Raw genomic sequence first — 17,559 nt, 5'->3', positions numbered from 1 at the left:
TCTGAAGTGGCAAATCCTACCACCAGATACATACAGCTACTTTAATTATCTTCAGTAAAAATTCTGCATATAAACCTCAAAAACAAAGTGTGGACTTTGGAAGTAAGAAAAAGCATGACATTAATGAGTTCCAGTGCTTGCACATCTGTGTTGAAACAGATTGGTTACTGATTTTGAGATGTTAATTGAAGCGTTGCTCATTGTAATGCAAAACAGAGTAATGGAGACATTACATCGAAGTACTTCCTCATACACTTCAAAGCACATTTTTGTTTTTTGTGAAACGCTTTTTGTTCTAATATTTCCCTGTTTATTGTAGGAGTTCTGAAACCCAATAACTAGAAATTTGCAAAGATAATTATCAACAATTAATTTATAAATTACAGCCACAAAAATTTATTATCAGCATTAAAAGGAAAAGAGAAAATAGCAAAGAATCATGGAAGCTATTTTTATAACTAACTGTAAATTACATACTATTTTAATAATATATTGCTAAGAACCTGGCTGATATTTTCAAACAAGTCCAAGGGGGATCAAATATTCACATCCCACAATTTTTGACAGTTACACACTTCACCAATTTTCAAAGGTCTAATTAAGGTCTATTAAGTAACAGATAACACTTTCAGCATAGAATTTTGTTTACTAACATAGAAATAAAGTATATCCACTTCTGAGGATAATGCAAAAGTCTTTAGGACTGTATTCAACTTACACTTTCATTTTGGACAGTAGCAACAAATAACAACTAGCATTTAGCTAACCCTTAAAAATATAGTATCACTTCCACTTCTTAAGTAGTTTCAGGAAGTCATTTTCTCTCAGTATCTGATACATTTAAATATCATATCAATATCTAACTACTGGATTAGAATATGGAGATAAATGGTTAAAAGCAAATTCTCTAAACAGGGACATACAGCCAAAAATCTCCCAGTAAAAAAGTACAGCTACAATATGCATGTGATTGATTTATCAGTTGTCATCTCTTAGCACAATAATGTGATTGTTTCCATCTAAAAGGCTGAAAATTATAGGTGAAATCCTGCTTCACTAATGCACACAGAACTGTCATCAGCCTCTTTACATAGACATTATGAGAAAATAGGCCTGAATGCTTCCAGTGCAAACAGAAAAGTTAGGAGCAATACCACGTAATCATATGAACAAAAAACTATCAAAATACACTGCTCTCATATGATGGACAAGTAATAGGAACATTCTTAACTCCTGTTTCCTCCCTGTTCATTTCTGAATTTCAACCCAATCTTTCCTTTTAACACAAAAAGCCAAAGTGAAGCAATAGGTGGTAGAAAACAATTGTATTGTCTGAATATATTTATGTTACATTCAACTCTGCTAAAGAGAATCAAACACTATCAAAAATACCAAGTAAGGTGTTCTTGACAGATGTGTTAGTAGCTGTTATTTCTTAATTTCATCACGAGTAATGGTTTTGGGCTTATTCCAAAATGGCAAGAAACAAACACTTACCGGCCCTCTCAAATCAATTAGTTCTTGTCTCATCTGGGACACAAGAGCTTCTTTAGCCATCAGAGCACGATGCAGCCTTTCATTGAATTCAATCAGTTCCCCATGCATTTCAGCTACCTGAAAAACAAAGCTAAGAGATAATTGTGCTCTAAACTGAAAAAACCCACACTACGGAATTTCTTAATTGTGTATCACCCTTTATTTATATTTTTTTTATTATTTTACCATACTCTCCAAGTAGTTCATCTCATTGCTAATGCATTAGTTTGAGCTGACCATTAAGAACTGACAGTTACAATAATTTTGACTCATGCCTTGAAACGTAGATACTGATACTGAATTCAACAGGACAAAATACAACTCTACATCCAATTTTATTCCTATCAGAGGAGATCCTACGGCAACCTATTCTAACAAAACACCTACTAACTTCTGTTCTCCGTTTAATTCTTTGATGAACTCAGCACACAACAGTTATAAACTAATCACAGTATTTTGAACTGGGAATAAACCAAAATGCACAAACTGCATTAAACTTCGTCAATAATTCATGAGTAATATGTTCTGCACTCTTACTTGGGAGTTTTAATAGGACTGGAGCTAGAAGTCCACTCATCAAAGGGTGTCAAAGGAATATAAATACCACAGTTATGCTGTGGCACAAGCTGCTATGCACAGGAAAACAGTGTGGCCTCAAGCATGGCCTCTGTGGACATGAAGTCTAGCTACATCTGTGCTCTCCATTTGAGAATCAAAGTGTCAATAAAGTACCAATTGATGCATAATGTTTATGGAAGTAAACAGGGCTGGATGAATGTCAAGGATGAAAAGTATACCATTTTACAGAGCAAACTATGTTTAAGTTGGGCCCCTGCCAAGAGAAGCAAGAAACATTAAAACTCAAATCAAGGTTAAAGATGACATTGAGCTCTTGAATTTTTCTTACACAGAAGTGTAAGCCTACAACTTATGGGAGAACTTTGAAAGGACAAGGGTTCCCAAACAGCAAAGATCTAAATAGTAGTAGTAGTATGTTATCATCAAGAGAATGCAATGGGGAAACTTGCAAAAATGAGGAGCAAAGCTAAAATAAACTTAAAATCTGCATTAAGCAAGATTTTTAGCTACTCCTATCAGAACCATTATACTGTAAAATTGAATTAAAGTTTCAATTATGATGGATGATCTATCAGTATATAATATACCTGGCAAGGGAGCAGTCTTGAAGGGATAATGCCACTTGTAGCCTTATAGCACAGAAATTTGAGCCAAAAAAGGGTTTGTAGAATTATTTTCTAGAGAAAAGAAAGATACTGCAGAAAACCCCATTGTTGGAAGGTTCCAAGAAAATCCTCCCTATATGACTCCTGTATTAAAGAAAAGGATACTGATGAGGGCCACTATCAGAGGTAAAGAACCAGATGAGCAGTCCCAGGACAGAGCAAGAAAAGCTACAGTTTTAACAGGAGTATTCAGATGAAACCAGCAGCAGTGACTGGTTGGCCCCTCTAATGGGCATAGCAGGCTACCACAACAATATTGTTAAACAGGTTTTTCAGGTTACAGCAGCTCTTGAAATGCCTCCCCCTATGGCCATCCAAAGTTAGAACAGTAGAGGTAATTGTGTAACATTATGAAAGCACAAATGAACAAGATGAATATCAATAAACTACCCTCAAGCACAGCACAGGGACTTGGACTACTGCCAAATCTCTTGAGAGTTCACAGTTCCCCTGCTGGAGGCACTTCACTGCTATCTATGAATTTCATGCTTTCCTTTTTTTGAATTACCAACATGCCTTCTCTCTCTTCCCCTGGGAAATTCCCCAAAACAAAGCAGTTTAATTCAATTTGTTTAATTTAGTACTTGCTTTTACTTTAGTGCTTTGTTCCAGAAAACCTGTATCCTACACATAATCAAACAGAAATAACAGCTTCACTTTGACAAGCTAGGAGCTGACATCATTGATAAAAATTAAAAAAAAATATATATATACTTGAGTTGAACTTCAAGTATTCTTTTCCAATTTCTTTCTGTATTAGAGGTAGTCCTTCAAATCCAGTAATTCATCAGTGTGGCAATTACAAAAAAAGAGCTAAACTAAGCCTAGATATGAATTGTCTAGACCGGTATCTCTCATTAATTCTGAATTTACAAACGATTCTGAAATGCTTAGCAAATTACAAGCTAAAAACCAGTAAAAGTAATTGAACTAAAACCCAACTTTCCTTGCAATGGGACAATAAAAAGTACAAAAGTTAAAGATTTCACAGAGAGATTATTTAAACCCAAATAGACAAACATATTTGTTTGCCTGATTACATAACCAGTTTTAGATTAATATTGATGCTTTATCTTACACATTGCAATACAAAAAGCTTGTAACATGTCTGAATTACCCATTTAGTTGCACCCCTCACTTTCTGAAGTCCAAAGGTTTAACATAGTATTAATATAGTTTCAACAATCAAAAGCTTTTATTATTATTATTTATAGTGTACTAAAAGCAGCTTTAATTTACTGTTTCTCGTTTTTTCTTGTCAAGCATTTCTGTTGCACTTAATTCCATTAGAGAAAACAACTTCCCAGCCTCATAATTACTCTTTTCTGCCACCTCCTGATAAAAATCAGAACATTAGGGTTCCCATGTTATCAATTAATGGCACTATATATTCATATCTTAATCGTTCATTCAACATCATCCTTGATAACAAAGGTTCTTTGACTTCACTTGTTAGGAATTAGTAAGCTCATTTTGTGAAAATAAATAAATAAATAAATAAATAAAAAATGATACCTAAATCTGTATGAACTTCTGCATTATGACTAACGTAGTAGGTGCCACTTAGCAAGCAGCTTGGCTTCACAAATTTCAAAGAGTTATGCACCAAACAAAACTGTCAACTTCACTAAAGAATGTCATTAACTCTGTATATATTATTTTCCATACTAGCTTAACCAATCATTTCAATTCAAAGTGAGGAGTGTAGTATTTAAGAATATCATAAGCCCATCTCTGATTCAGGTTAATATTAGCAGGTCATTGTTAATTACAGAGAGCCTGGGCTGGGAGGCAGAACCTCCTTGTATTTCACATACAAAAAGATGCAGTACACTACTACTAGTTGCAAATGCACAGAGAAAGTGATTGATTGGTTATCAAAAGCAATATACAAATTTATGAATGGATGCAAAACTCAGAAGTTTACATATTTGAAATCATGTTTGATTTTCCAGTGCCTTTCTCTAGAAGAACAAAATCCAATCTGATGTAATATCTTTTCTTTCCCTCTAATTTGGATGTCCTTGAAATAACTTTCTACTTGCAGACTCAATTAATATGTAAATTCAACAGCTCTCTCAAAACACTGGAAGTAACATAAATTTGTAAGTGTCCCTAGCAAAGTTAAATAATAAAATAATAAAAAAAAAATTTAACAGCAAATAAAACAGCAGATCACTTGCCATATATTATCAAAAGGACAAATTGGCAAGGATGTTACTTGTGAAAATCACTTTTATTAGTAATTAAGCTAATTCAACACTTCTTCTTGTCAAACTAAAATGTATTACCATCACAGCAAACCAAAAGGAGCAATGAGATATACTTCTGAATAGCAATAGGTTCCTCTAACTTTTCCTGCATCAAGGTCTGCTAAAAACAATAAAGAGGTCTCCTTATAATTACATCCTTTCAGTTATATTTTATGTTGCCACATCTTCCTTTATTCATTCCACTCTAAAGCTTAAGCAACAACTTTCCCTATTGGGACTTCAGTTATCTTTACAGTTGATTTTCTTCATGAAAATATGTTTAAAGCAGAAAATTTAAGTACAAATGAGGTAAGTTTGCTTTGGCCAGATATCATCGAGATTTCATCCTGGTCATATCAGAAAGCATGCTTAAAGAGCCTAAACCCTCATCATGAAGGGAAAGTGAGGCTAATGTAAAATATGGAGATTCCACACTAACAGAACTCTAAAGACCTATTGTCAAAAGAAAGTCTAAGTCTACTCCTCTGCCTGATAGCACAGCAGCTATGTTGTCCAGCATGATGGCATTTAAGAGGTACCTCCAGAGAAGTGACAAAGGTAAATACCACTTAACGTTCCACAGCAAAATACTAAGCTGTTAACTTCAAAAACAGAATCACGGAACAGTTTGGGTTGGAAGAGACCTTAAAGATCACCTAGTCCCAACCCCCCTGCCACGGGCAGGGACACCTCCCCTCAGCCCAGGCTGCTCCCAGCCCCGTCCAGCCTGGCCTTGGGCACTGCCAGGGATGGGGCACACACAGCTGCTCTGGGCAGCCTGGGCCAGCGCCTCAGCACCCTCACAGTGAAGAATTTCTTCCTATGTTTAATCTAGATCTACCCCTTGTCCTGTTGCTTCCCACCCTTGCAAAAAAGCCCCTCTCCAGCTTTCCTGCTGGCCCCCTGAGGCACTGGAAGGTGCTGTAAGGACCCCCGGAGCCTCCTCTGCTCCAGGCTGAACCACCCCAACTCTCTCAGCCTGGCTTCACAGGAGAGCTGCTCCAGCCCTCTCATCGTCTTCATGGCCTCCTCTGGGCTCTCTCCAGCAGGCCCGTGTCCTCCTCATGGTGGGGCCCCAGAGCTGAATGCAGCACTTCAGGCAGGGTCCCACCAGAGCAGAGCAAAGGGGGAGAATCACCCCCCTCAGCCTGCTGGCCACACTGCTTTTGATACAGCCCCGGGTTCGGCTGGCTTTCTGGGCTGCAAGCATGCACTGCTGGGTCATGTTGAGCTTCTTGTCAACCAACACCCACAAGTCTTTCTCCTCAGGGAGAGGAGAAACACGCTAGGAATGTTTCACCAAGCATACGATACAATCTGTCTTAGAAGGACGTGGTTTTAGAGTAGAGAAACAGACTTCTGACAACTGGCAACAAGAAAAAAATAGTAAGTTTTTTTAAAGGTTGTTTGAGTGGAACTCAGGTTTTCTTTAATATAATTTCCACCTAAAATTCATAAATGTTTTTGCACAAGCCACATCTGAATTAATGGCTTTTTGTCGGGTATACACATCTTTCCTCAATTGTCACAATATGAAAAAAAATGCGTGTCCCAAGAAATTCTAGACAGAACTGAAAACTGCTTCCATTTGCTCTCAGTGGAAGCACCGAGAAGGAAGGTATACTTTTCCGATGAGGATGCCCTTTTTCAAAAATCAACATACTTCTACATTTTTCACCAGAAATAAAGCCAAAGGTCTTCATAAAAAGAGCAGGTATCCTACTAAATACTAGTAATTTCATTTTTCTGTAAGTAAAAAACCAGTAAAACTCAAAATGACAGACAGTTCAGGCAAAACTATTGATATAGCTGTTACAGAAGGATAGAGATTTAATCTTAAGAACTTACAGTTCTTTAAACTTAAGAACTTATAAGTAGTCATGCATCCTAGGTTCGAACAGTTAGTGTTAAGGTACCTCGTTTGTTTGAAACTAATCTTTGTATACTTGTAAGCAATAAATTCAGGTTCTAACAAAGAGGTAGCCCTGCAGGATGAAGGAAAACCAGCCCAAGGCCAGTGATTCCAGGGCAAGAAAGAGTAAGAGACCAAGATAACCTGGTTTAAGATGATATATTGGGACTACAAAGGAGAACTCTAGCCAAACTCAACAAAGGAGAACTCAACTGAATAGAGGAGCAGGTGAATTTGCAGACCCTGAGACAACCAAAGACCCCTGCTCTGGACAATTGCCATGTATGAGGGGGAGTGGGAATATTGTAATTTGTTTTGGGTAATCTCATAAATATTTATGTCTTTTTCTGTGAAATTTGTTGAATATGTATACATTTACTGCATAAAAAGAGCTACCTGAGAGAAGGAAGCTATGCACATTACGTGGAGCGATCCCCTGTGCATTCAGCACTGCAATAAAGAATGCCTGCTTCATAATGCTACCTTGGTGTTAAGGAGTTTCATATTCCTGATTTCGGTGACATAACCGTAAAATGCTTAGTCATTGCTTTCTTTTTCAAAACTTCTATTTTGTATTCTTGATATTCCATCTGCAAGCAAGTTACTTGGTTCAAGGCACACTGAAGGTCCATTTAAGAGTAAGGTTGGGTTTCGGTTGTTTTGGTTTGTTGGGCTTTTGATGTGTGGATTCTTCTTTGGTTGGTTGGTTGGTTGGTTTTTTACTATAGCTACATAAGGTAAACACAAGTCACAATTCATCAAAACCAACAAGAAGAAAATAAGCTGTAGCTTTCAATTCAAAATACATTGGAAACTGTGCACATCAGATGAACTACATATTAATGCTTGAAATATTTCACAGGTTTTGTCAATTGTTCACAGTCACCAAGACTAATCCTGACATACAAAAGAGCACTAACAGAACAGGAAAAAACACTACTCTGACAGGACCTGTGCCTGGCCACAGAAATTGAAAGTAACCAGAAAAAGCAAAATCAGATACACAGGATAATGAGTTTAATAAGCTTTAATAAGAGGAGTAAAAATGACTATGTTTCTACCTGCTGCATCCTTTCATGTATCCTCACAGCAAAAGCCAAACACAAGACAAAAGTTCTAACCAATAAAGAACTACACAAATCTCTAAACAACACCATTAACTTTTGCTAGATCTTTTTAGCTTCCCATTTCACACCTAGAGGAAAGTTTCACCTCATCTACTGTGCTGAGACAGCTGTTCTGAATTGCAACTCATTATCCCTTTACCAGGATTATTTTCATGAGCTAACAGAAAGCAGTTCGAATGTGCAACCAGCATTCATAAGATAATCTGACATAAGCAATGAAGTACAGAGACACAGTTATTATCAGGAGACCACTTTTCATATACATTCCATAGCTCAACTCCAAGAGAACAAGAATTGGAGCTAAATTAGCTTTATTATTGGATACTAAAAAGCATGGACTCAAAAAAAGTAATTTTGCATGCCACAAAACATCTAGTGTAAATAACTTTGATGATTCAAATTTTTTCAAAAGAAATGTTGGCAGACTAATTTTTACCTAGCACTAGACCAGGTATTAACTGTCCTCCCATAACTTGCTCAAGTACAACAAAACCAAACTGGCACAAGTTTTTATGTTATAGCTACACAAATGCAGTTGTGGTTCCACACCTCATCCAAACCAATTGGAGCTCAGCTGACTTGACAGTGTACAGATCCAGTATTTATTAAAGACTGTGGAGCCACAAAAGCATAACAGAAATGTTTCTTTTCTTGGTCATCACAGTTTTATCCTTGTTATCCACCATACACTGTGTTTGGATTGCAATTATAAAAAGACTTCCAGCACCATCAGCCAACACCTTTCGGACCCCAGTAGTCCCCCTCCTGGGAGAGGGCTACTTAAAGTCACATCAATCTGTGCTTCACTATTCCAGATACTAATTTGCTATCACTTTGCCCTTGCTAGTTAACTCTCTGTTACTAAGCTGCTAACCATCCTTTTTTCTTTTAAATCATGATAGATTAACATAGTTAGGTAACATATTCAGCAGTTGTTGCCATCCTCTAGAGGCACCTTGGTGTTTGCTGTGTCCAAGGTTTTACAATAAGGAAATCTTCAGCAGTGACCAAAAAATACTGCTGCTCTTCATGTTCATTCATTTCGGTAGACTGTCAGATGAGTAAAGTGATCTGGATGAAAGAAAATATGTAAAAAAATAAAAAAACCTGACCAATGCGTACATTAACAAATGGATCACTGTTAAAGTGCATGGTGATTCATGAGCGCATCATTCTTGCCACAGAAAACAAAACACTTCATCTTACTCAGCCAGGACCAGTCTGTCAATGAGAGAGATGCTATACACATCATTCAGCAAACTACGTATTACATTTCAAGAGGTGCACAAAAAATAATTCTTGTCAGCTGACTTTTTCTAGTACTATTGCACTTACTAACTAAAACTGTGCATTGCACACCCTTGGGAGTAAACAGCTTATCAGAGTTGGGGGGATGGTCATTTGGACATAAATTCTTACTGAGAAAATAAATACATACATATATAAAAGCATATTTCACAATTATGAAATAAGATAAATTCTTTTAAGAAATACAAAAAAAGTCTATCCTTGTACCAAGGTGTACTGCCCAGATGAAAGCACACCTCACTGTATTTCAGTAATAGTTAAATTGACAAAAGCTACAGAAGGGCTTCCACAGAAAAAGTGCTGGCCAATTTACTAGTTTAAGACATGTTTTCTATAATGACTTCAAACACAGCTAACATCTAGTAACAAAGCTGCATGCCAAGCTAAGACCTTTAAATAAGAAAATAATAATTTCCAGAAGTATCATTGTCTGCTGATGCACTGATGTCGTTTGCCTGCTGAATGAAATCTCATGCTGAATGCAAGCATGCTAATAAAGTCAATGTCAGTAAACAGTATGACTGACTCAAGAGATACAAACAAAAGAGATCAAACTTGCAGTGTTTCTTCAATGCTAACAAGAGCCAAAGATTTTTTTTGTTTGTTTCACAAAAGCCTGTTTTTCAATCGTGTCCTCTGAGAAAATGTTAAATCTAAGCAAGCAAGCACTATTATTTAATAATTTTATTTGTACACACTTTACTATCTAGGAGAAAAAAAATCCATGTCTTTACAGAATCCTGTCCAAGAAACAAAACTTATCTTCATTGATTTCCAATAAAAAGGGTCATGCAGTTCAATGAAATGGTGCTCAGAGAAGTCTTCAACTACATTATTTAATATTTCAGAGTTTTTCTTAAAGAAAGGGTTCTTTTTATTCCTGTCTTAGAATGTCATTTACAGGTAAGAGCACATACTGTTAATATAGTGGAAGGTTCTAGGTTTACCAATACTTTGTAGAATCACTTGGGGATCACAAGTAATAAAAGAAGAAATCAAAATTATTATTAGAAGAAAAGCATGAGAAGAAAAGTGACAAGCAGTGAAATAATTCTTCTTAGAGGTGTTTTCATTTTTTAAGCAGGTAACTAAGTTGCTCTGTGGCTGTCACAGCCTTTCCACACAATCGTTTCATGCTGAAGAATAAGTAGCACTTTATGCAGACATTACCAAAATTGCTATAATGTCAAAATTCCCCATTTCAGGACCTCAGTTCAGGACATAGTAAGGAAATTACAGTATATTGTTACGCTAAACTGAGAGACAATTCTCCAAAGATGCTGAGACTTTTTGGCAAAGCTTTTAGTGATTTAAGGTACCTTCTCTGACCAGATAGCTTACTATTTTGAGATGGGATTCTGTAACAATAAAACCCCAAACCCATGCACTGCATCATGAACAAAGCCATATCCTTACATTTGAAAATCCTCCAATATTTAGAAACTTTCTTTAATTATCTGATAGGATACTACTCAAAAAATAAATCTGAGCAAAATTAATTTACAATCTATCTCCAGACTTTTTAAGACCTAAAGGCTTCTTTTGAACTTCCATTTACTAACAATGACAGCAGCACAAAGAACCTTAAAGAAAGTCACACAACTGCTTTTCACATACTATGCTATCTCCTTACTCCATTATATGTGAAAGGAATAAAATTCATCAAAAGGTGTTTAGAAAAGACACCTACCCAACAAAAGTGATACACGGCATAATTGGTTCTTTTTGTGTAATTGCTGGCTCAAAACCAATCCTCAACACAACTTGAAGTCATTTGAGAAGAAATGAAACTAAGGACATTAAAGTCGAAAATCTAGAAGGCAGTCTGAGTAAAAATAATCAGTAACATGGCCAATGAATTACTTGTTCAACAAGAAAGAGGCCATGAAAATTCATGAAGTGAAACTCTCCAGAATGGTGAAAGCTTGGCTTAATACCCAAAATTACCTTTCATAGATATTGTTTCAAATGCTTGAAACAATTCAACTTTTCAGAAGAGCTGCATAATTTTTCAGGAATTTTTAAAACATTAAACTTAACCTTTTTGACAGATGGCAGATCTCATGAATATCTAATATTCAGAAATAAACGTTCAACTCTAATCTATTGAGTGTACTTATTTGAACAAAGTGATTCACATTTTGAGTTCACATGACCAACATTTGCACCTTCCATGTCAGAAAACTAATTTCCCAACCTCATATACCAAATGCTCAGAAATTATTTTGTCAGGCCTAAAAATACAGTAGTACACCTACCACATAAAAAGGTAACTCTATGAGCTTTCCTATGAGTAGGAAAAGGTACAAGAGCATTTTCAAGGTCATTAAAAAGCTAACTGCAGGTTTCTATGGAACTTAAAACCTGAACAATTCCTAGTTAATTTATGTAGAAAAATTCCAGCTCCTAGAAATGTTTCTTGTACAGGCTTCTACATGGAAAACCTTAGAGAGCTGGAAAGGGTCTTTCCTTTTTTTAACTGTTTTTCTCCAACATTCCTGTAAGAGTAAGTGTTTCTGCAGAACAACAAGAGATTAACATACTGTGATACAAGTTTCAGTACATCAAAAGCCTGTTACTCCAGCAGAGGAGCTAGTCTCCTTATTCCCTAGTTTGACAAGAACAGTCTATTCCAGGAAACTGAAAATTCAGTGTCATTGATTGAGTCTTTAACAGAACTCTCTCGTAATACTACTTAGTACATCGTGAGCATAACCTACAATTTAACTTTGATGAAATGCAGGTTAAAGTCCATCACTAAAATTACTCTTTATAAAAAGTACAAAATCATCAAAGACTGAAACTGCAAAGAAAGTTTAAGTCTTGTTCTCTCTAGATACCTTTACTAGTTCATTACAGCCACAAAGAGAAAGCACAGAGCAACTGGAAACAGTATCTTACAGGTAACAATCTGACCACAATTAAATTTTGTCAGAAAATTTACAAACACTACAATTGTTTCAGGTTTTTTGTTAGTTTTGCTTCATTTTAAATCCTTCTTGATATCAGGTCTAACACGTCAGCAAGTTTTTAGTAATTGTTTGAGCTTAGTTGCAATGCAAACTATGAAGACCTGCTGCAAGGCAAACTATGAAGAATTTGTCTCTCCCTTGGTGCATAACACAGGAAAACGGTGATGTTACTCTGACAAACCTTCATAAGCAGGACAAAGCAAAGAAACATATTTTACCTTACATACAAACTTATGCTAACAATGGATAGCATGGACCAAAACATAACTTCTGATTACTTGAAGCACACTTTATTATTCATGGCTTGAGAGTTGTAGAATTCAACCTACTTTCTCTTCGAAAACAAACAGCATTCAAATCCCAAAGAATATGAAATCGGAAAATGTGGGAATTGCTAGAGGTATCCAAAGACCTATCAATACCCCAACAAGTTTCGAGTTGGAGGTTAGAAGAAATTGTGGTAGCTAAATAGACGTTCCACTACTATTTCTAAGGAAATAGAACATTACATAATATTAGAAACATTTTTACAAAAAAATCTGCATAATTTTGTTTTAAGCATAAAAAGTTTCTTTACTCCTTCAGAATTCTTAGTTGCAACTTTTCTCCATCCACTTGGTTAAACCAACTGATTTACAGATCATTATTAAATAACTTTGGTAAATACAAACTTTTTTACAAATATGGTAAGAAACTAAAAGTTTCTTCACTATTATGAACAAAATCATTTTCAATGCAAAAGCAGGAGGAAAAAAAAAATCTCTACTCATCAGAACTTTTTTGTCTTTTTTTTCTCTTGACAGCAAGTCATTTTTCTATGGGGAGACTTCGATATCCTGATCAGCTAACAAGAAACTCAAGGGAAACTTTGTCTTCAGTTGAAATAGTTTAATAGGCACAAAGTAACAGTTACTAAAACTGCTTAAAGTCTGAACATTTTTCAGACCAAATTCTAGCTGAATGGAACTGCCAGAATGGCATTCAAAAGTGGTATCTATCCTAGTCCTCAATCTGGAACACCACGCAGGCTAACATTTGAAAGTAACACTTCACATCTTCATTTGCAGAGAGAAAAAGTAGTAATGACTTTTGTTAAATACATCTGAATTGTTATGGGAGTTAAATGCTATTTTGAGTACGTGAAGATACTGTTACAGACTAGTGAGACTCAGATGCACACTTCCTCTTTGGAATGTGATTTGCAACAAAGTTTTGCACTGGTTGTATCCACTGTTGTGTCATCAGTGCTAGTGCTAACACTGTCTTCCACAAATTCAGAAGTGTTAGCAACAAATTTCTGAACATGCAGAACAAACTTAGTAGAACTAAGGAGGATGCTTTTAAAGCTGAAAGATAGTTTACCTGTGTTCTTAATTAAGATATTCTTTTGATAGGTACAGAACAGAGGAAAGGAGTCAGAAGAACCCAACCAAAGGTATGCATTAGGGAGGGAATTAGTTTCACATGGTCCTATGAGAAAAGGATAACCAAGTATGAATGTTTTAGAAGAACTGTATTAATCTCTTTTGATGCATGACCTGCATTTTTAGTCATCTTCATGTTAATCAGTTAATATGAGTATCCAATTTCAGAGTATTTTGGGCAAGAGAAAGACATAGATAATTGTTTTACTTTTTATAAAAATGTTCATTTAATATTTAATAGGAGATATGGGTATTAGATATTAAATTTCATTACTTTTGTCTGGAAAATCATTTGTATTTAAATATGGGATGAAACCCTAATCTTTCTTTTTTTTTCCTTTTATGAATTTTACATTAGTCTTAAAAGTGAATCTTGCATCAAGAACTTTTTCTAACATGGTCATATCAACAGAACTAGTAGATTCCATCATCCATGTCCATACTGCAGTATTCAATAAGCTACACAGTAAAGCAATATAAAAATGAAGCACAGCTTGGCAATCAGAAAACAGTATGAAAGCACAGAAAAAGCTATGGATTTGAGTATGTCCTCGGTTCAAAGCTCAACTGACAAAACAGCAATGCCTGTAATAATGTACTGTACCTTGTACATGAAACCTGTTGTCTGTGATGCTTCCAACTTCACCACCATCACTCACAACCTTAAGGAACTTTTATTTATTAACATCTTCATTTTAATATCGAACTATAAACATGTTCCCTCATTAGAAAAAGTATTTTTAATTATCTGAGTTGCTTTAAACATGCTATGAAATTAAATGAACAAATCTGTATTTTAACCACAGAAGCCTGAAAATCAAATATTTCATTGTTTTCTTTTTAAAGCTAAAATCAGACTTCTCAATATCAACAAAAATATCAACTAAGCAAAGAAACTATTTACAGCTTCAAATGTTATGTTACAATTATGATTCCATAAAATTTGTGCAGTACAAACTTTACCTCAATCAATTTTCTTTCATAAGAGCTGGCTAGTTCCTCATTGTTTTCTACTTGCTTTTGCTCTGGAATAGTAAATTCACCATCAGTGCTCCAAATGTTTGACAGAACTAAAACAAAAAAGACACCTCAAATTAAAAGGTTAAATTACATAAATATCTAAGACAAGCTATTTAGAAGTAATAGCTCTAAAAGAAACAGTTATTAGAAGTATCAAAACAGGATGAACTATTAAACAGTGTTACAAGTGCTAAAATACAAATGCTGCAGGGAGCTTTCCCATAAGCAATATTTAGACAGGAACTCTCAACAGAAAAAAATGCAAACTCAAAGCATTTGGTTGTTCTGTGACTACAGCTACCTAATATATTTAGGTAGTTAACTGCAGTTCCTCCCCAAAGCCTTTGAAAAATATGACTATGTCTCAATCTTAGGTCTTTTTTTCTATTTCTCTTCCAAAATACCACTTCATATTACTTGTACAGACTACTTACATATCATAAAAATTACAGAAAATAGGGCTGAGAATGGACATTCCATACCTCATCTAGTATTTCATGGTTTTGCATAAAGCAGAATCAGCTGTAGTTATTTCATTCCTGGCAGTTAATTGTCTAATTTATTCCTAGAAACCTCCAATAATGGAGATTTCATGCTTCCCTGCACAATCTATTTAAATTTAAGTATTATTCTCAGAAAGATTTTCTTGATAGCTAATCAAACTTCCTTCACCTGCCATTTAAGCCCATTACTTCTTTTCTTATTCTCAGTGAATGAGAACTACAGTTTATTCTATTCCTGTTCCTAGTTCTCATTTATGTATTTGATGAACACTTTAAGACATATTCTAAGTCTCCTCTTTTCCAAGTAACACAAAGTCCAATTCAACTTCTCCTCACAGATCATGAATTTCTAAAAAAAAAAGTTAGCATATATAAAGTAAAGAAGCCCTAATAAAAAAGATGTTTAACAAATACTTTAACCATTTTTCAAAATCTAAACTATATATACAACAACTATAAGGTAGATAGAAAAGACACCATAATTCATCTGACTAAATACTCTTGAGCATGGGAAGTGACTTTTGCTTCGAATAAGAATATATATATTCAGAAGTTTACTATTATTTTAAGTGAATTTTGAACCTATTTTAAGAGCTATTTATTGTAAAACTTGCTCAAATTTCTTCAGCTGAAAACTTCCAAGACCAGCATTTTCACATACATAACATTATTGTACCTATGCAGATCTGAAAAATGGTACACATCCAACTCCTGCTGGTGGCTGAGAAATCAGCATGCTCATTTATTAAATACTTAAATACCAACATCATTTGTATATGCTCAGTCTGTTGCAGTGATCAGTCATTTTGAAAGCTGCTATGACATTCTGAAATAGACACAGTTCTGACTTCTGGGCAATTTATTTATAATCACATTTGCTGAGCGTTTTGGGGGGGTTTTAAGTCACTGCAAGGCGAAGTATTATGCTGAGTTTCATTTATCAGCTTAGGAAACTGTTTAAAAGTCATACTGAACAGCATCTGAGCTGACTATTTTAGCAAACAGATTCTTCTCTATTTATAGTCATAAAAATAACAGCAAAACCTCAATTTACTTTTACTTTCAAAATAGTTTCACAGAAAGTTTAAACACAGTGTTCTAAAATCTACAATGCATTTAAGACTTTTGTTTTGATACCATCTGGAAGAAGATTAAGCATTGTTGAAATTACTCATTATAACACAGGGCAGCATTGAAGTTAGTATGCAACAGTTTACACTGCCCTGATGAAGACAATTTCCGAACATTACAGCAAGAGGAAAATTAATTTTTCCAGATTTAAACAGATCAGAACTCTATGTCCCTGTCTGCATGCAAGGCTGAAAGTCAAGAACCTTAACATATGAGCATGTAAATTAGTATATAAGAAACCAAGAAGAATTTTAACTTAAAATGACAAAAGCAGAGAAAACACTAACTTCTTAATCTTTATTTTCTTCACAAAATTGTCATAATCTCAGAACACAGTAATAAAACAGGTCTTGTAAATATACTCTGTAATCCTTCTAAGCATGTAAGGTAACTAGAAACAAAATTACTTAAGGCAAATTGTTACAGTCACTTTTAAGTTATACCACAATTGGAATTCAATAATTTGCCTTAAGTTACACAATGATACATGTACTGAAAAGTACAAATACCTCTTTGTAATAATTCCAATATTTTTAATTACGGAGGCTCCCATCTGAAAAATATGAATGCCTACAATAAGACATTGCAAGTCATGTATATAAACCATGGGTGCAAGTTTCTATAAATCTTGTAAAAGAAAAAAGTTTTTTTTGTTTCACTCCCCTTTGTTGATGTGTATCTAAACATATTAGTTCTCAGGGATTATTTACATGCTTAAGTATGTTTTTGAGTCAGAGGCCCCAGTACTACTAAAAATTTCACATAAATCACCAAGAGCAGCTAAGAGGAAAAAAATACTCGTTTTATAAAAATATGTGTGAAGTTAGAATGTAAGAAAAATTACCACACACAGTGCATGTAGCTGAAAATTATTCCAGTCACCAATGATAAGTGTTACAGAAAATTACTGTGGATTGATTAAATATCCTTTGAGCATAAAGCATACATGTATGTATTCATTTTTAGAAATGTTGGTACTGTTCCATCCCCCTTTTTCATCTATAAAATCTGACCATCCTACTCAGTTTCTATTCTTATCACTCACTAATTTGCATAATTTTAACATGGCAGAATATAGCTTGCCTTGGAATTTTTTTTTCTTTTCCTATAATTACACTCATCATGGAAAC

General features: G+C 34.9%; 1 protein-coding gene across 4 annotated transcripts in view; it reads right to left on the bottom strand.

Moving 5' to 3' along the window:
* Positions 1-17,559, bottom strand: part of SNX29 (sorting nexin 29) — a 135,662-nt gene that overhangs the window by 71,684 nt on the left and 46,419 nt on the right. For 2 of the 4 annotated variants that reach the window (XR_013927519.1, XM_080383431.1), the window contains exons 15-16: positions 14,739-14,845; positions 1,498-1,614 (exon numbers count right to left, since the gene is read on the bottom strand). Coding sequence is in view for 2 of the 4 variants with exons in the window: in XM_080383431.1 (XP_080239557.1) it covers positions 1,498-1,614; positions 14,739-14,845 (224 nt within the window). In the remaining 2 variants the exon portion in view is untranslated. The other 2 variants (XR_013927520.1, XM_080383432.1) reach the window with 2 other exon arrangements.

The sequence above is a fragment of the Falco punctatus genome (genome assembly GCF_963210335.1).
Source record: "Falco punctatus genome assembly, chromosome: 4".
In the NCBI taxonomy this organism is placed as follows: Eukaryota; Metazoa; Chordata; class Aves; order Falconiformes; family Falconidae; genus Falco; species Falco punctatus.
The sequence above is the reverse complement of the archived record's forward strand: the minus strand, read 5'-3'. Positions and strand labels throughout refer to the sequence as shown.